The following is a 2,500-nucleotide window of genomic DNA, read 5'->3' as shown; positions in this document are numbered from 1 at the left end:
AGTTCTAATCATGAGTATGTTTAATAAATTACTAGTAAAATATTTTCTGTATTAATCACCATTCCTGCAACACAATAATCATTGCTTGTCCAGCCATGTTGAGGCGCTATAAGCGACCGTTGCCATTTTGCAGGTCATTTTGTTCCTTAGGTTAAATTGCAACCAAAATTGTTCATTTTGTTTCAACCTAAGTCAGTTTGGGGCAGGTACAAAACACATGCCACAGGTCATTATTTTACCAATGCAGAAACAACCTAACCATTTACAAAATAATGCTAACATTAGGCCTAAAAACTTTTGTTTCTAAAGGCCTAATAGTTTTTATGCTTAAGGTTAGCTTTCATGAATGTTTAGGATACTATCTGTATTAATTTTGTAAAACAATGACCTGTGACCTTCCCCAAACTGACATAGGTTCAAACAACTTGGTTGCAAATTAACGTAAGGAACAAAATTAATGACCTGCAACATATACAAGTACATGTACATGTAGTTTCAGTTTCCACGCTGAAATTCTCCTCGTTCCTTTTCTGTTTTAGATCAGTATTGTCACAACCTCACAGAATCCAAACAGCTCTGTCGCTATACTCTGAGACACTTACAGGGGTGATTTTATTGGTTGAGGATAGAATTAACACTTACTCTGGAATGATGAAACGTAAGATCATCAAGGATCTTATTTGTTACTCTTCATCTGTGCAGTCCCAAATGTTGTTCTCTCATGTAAAATTCAGCTTCATACGGGGACATTTTTCCTGTAATTTTTGTTGAACTTAAAAAAAGCAAAGTGATTGATCTTTTATGTACAGATAGCATGAAGGTTTGGCTCGCTTCAGGTTTACTCTTAATCTGTGCAGTCCCAAATGTTGTTCTCTCGTGTAAGATTCAGCTTCATACGGGGACATTTTCCCTGTAATTTTTGTTGAACTTAAAAAAAGTGATTGATCTTGTATGCAGGGTTGTCAGTAGGTTTTTGAGTAGGAGGTTCCATCCAAAAAGTAGGCGGCTATTTCCATTTATTTCTCCAATATCACGCTCAGAACTGATCTCCTAACATTCGGAGTAACCGGCGCAGTATTCAAAATAGCCGGTGAAATGCGCCAGTTGCCGGCTTATTTTGACAACCAAAACCATGTGTATGTACAGATAGCATGAAGGTTTGGCTCGCTTTGTGAAGCAGCTACAGTATGTCTAGGATTGCATGATAATGAGGAACAGACCCTGTAATAAACGTTATGAAGAGTCCCCAAACCCCTCTCATCAATTTAAGATCACATATTCCTGAAAAGCTGGTACTAACAATCACATAGCATCCCTTCAGACCTAGCTACTTGTCAAGGAGACAAAACCTTTCCTTGTGGTAACATACAGTAGTTATTGACTTTAAACTCACGCGTATGGTTGTAAATGGGTGCATCATGTTTAGACAGCGCTTAACCTAATCCCTCCTTAATCATTGAAGCATTCTAGTGTTGATGCAGCTGGGATTAATGAGCAGTTAAGCAACAGTATTGTAATGCTCAGTCATCTTGGTAAAATTGATGGCAAAGAAAACAAAAAAAAAGTAAAAAAGAAGAAAGAAAAAAAAAACATGCAAATGACGTTAACTCTAAGGTTTGAAATCATACTCATTCCCAGTTCAGTATGACACAAGGGAAGTTTGGTGACAAAGTTTCAGCGTTAAAGTTACGATGTTGTCAAGGGCAACGTGGTTCGTTTCCAAGGATGACTTTTCAGGGTTTGGTGTCATTTTATCTGGTAATGGTCACCAGTTTGAATTTAACTGTTACAATTTGTAGATTTTTGGGGGCTCATTGCTCGTGACGTCAAGGCCCTAAAAGTTACTCTTGGAAACGAAGGAAATTGCCCTTGACAACATGGTAACTTTGACACTGAAACTTTGTCACCAACTTCCCTAGTGTCGTACTCAACTGAGAATTGAAGTAAGATCAACATTAAATTATTTTTGATTCATTATAGACTTTGCCAAGATCTGTCAGCAATCAGGCACGGAATTCCATTTTCCAGATCTTGACAAACAGTTGTGTTTAATACAACAAAGTTTTGAGAGGAGAGAACACTCCAAATCTACTGCAAGCAGTCATCAACAGCAACAGCAAGCAGGTGCTGATGTTGCTCTTCGACCAATTACTCTCAACACAGGTTAGTCAGGTATTGGTACAATGTTCATTGGGGTTAAATATATTAGTCAGACAGTTAGTGAGCCAATAATTATTATTTGCTCGGTAACACCTCTGTCCACAGCACTGCAAGCTTGATTTTCAAGGTATTCTTGATCTTATATGTTGGTAAGAGATTACTTCTTCAAGTAAAACTATGATCCTTGCAGAACTTTATGGACGCAATTTTAGCAATTGCGAAGAGAAGCCTGAAAAATTCAGGACTTAAACGGGGTTTGAACCCATTACCTTGCGATACCAGTGCGACGCTCTAACCTACTGAGCTGTGAAGCCACTGAAGTTGGGTTCTAATTTTCCCG

The 2,500-nt window shown here is 38.0% G+C and overlaps 1 protein-coding gene across 2 annotated transcripts in view; it reads left to right on the top strand.

Annotated features, from left to right (window-relative positions):
* LOC138014576 (FERRY endosomal RAB5 effector complex subunit 3-like) overlaps positions 1–2,500 on the top strand; it is a 21,797-nt gene that overhangs the window by 12,921 nt on the left and 6,376 nt on the right. For both annotated transcript variants that reach the window (XM_068861686.1, XM_068861685.1), the window contains exons 8-9: positions 540–658; positions 1,981–2,163. In XM_068861686.1, coding sequence (XP_068717787.1) covers positions 540–658; positions 1,981–2,163 — 302 coding nt within the window. The remainder of the gene's footprint in view (positions 1–539; positions 659–1,980; positions 2,164–2,500) is intronic.

Source organism: Montipora capricornis, chromosome 8 (assembly GCF_036669925.1).
Source record: "Montipora capricornis isolate CH-2021 chromosome 8, ASM3666992v2, whole genome shotgun sequence".
Taxonomy (NCBI): Eukaryota; Metazoa; Cnidaria; class Anthozoa; order Scleractinia; family Acroporidae; genus Montipora; species Montipora capricornis.
Note: the sequence above shows the minus strand (reverse complement) of the source record. Positions and strands in the feature narration are given on the sequence as shown.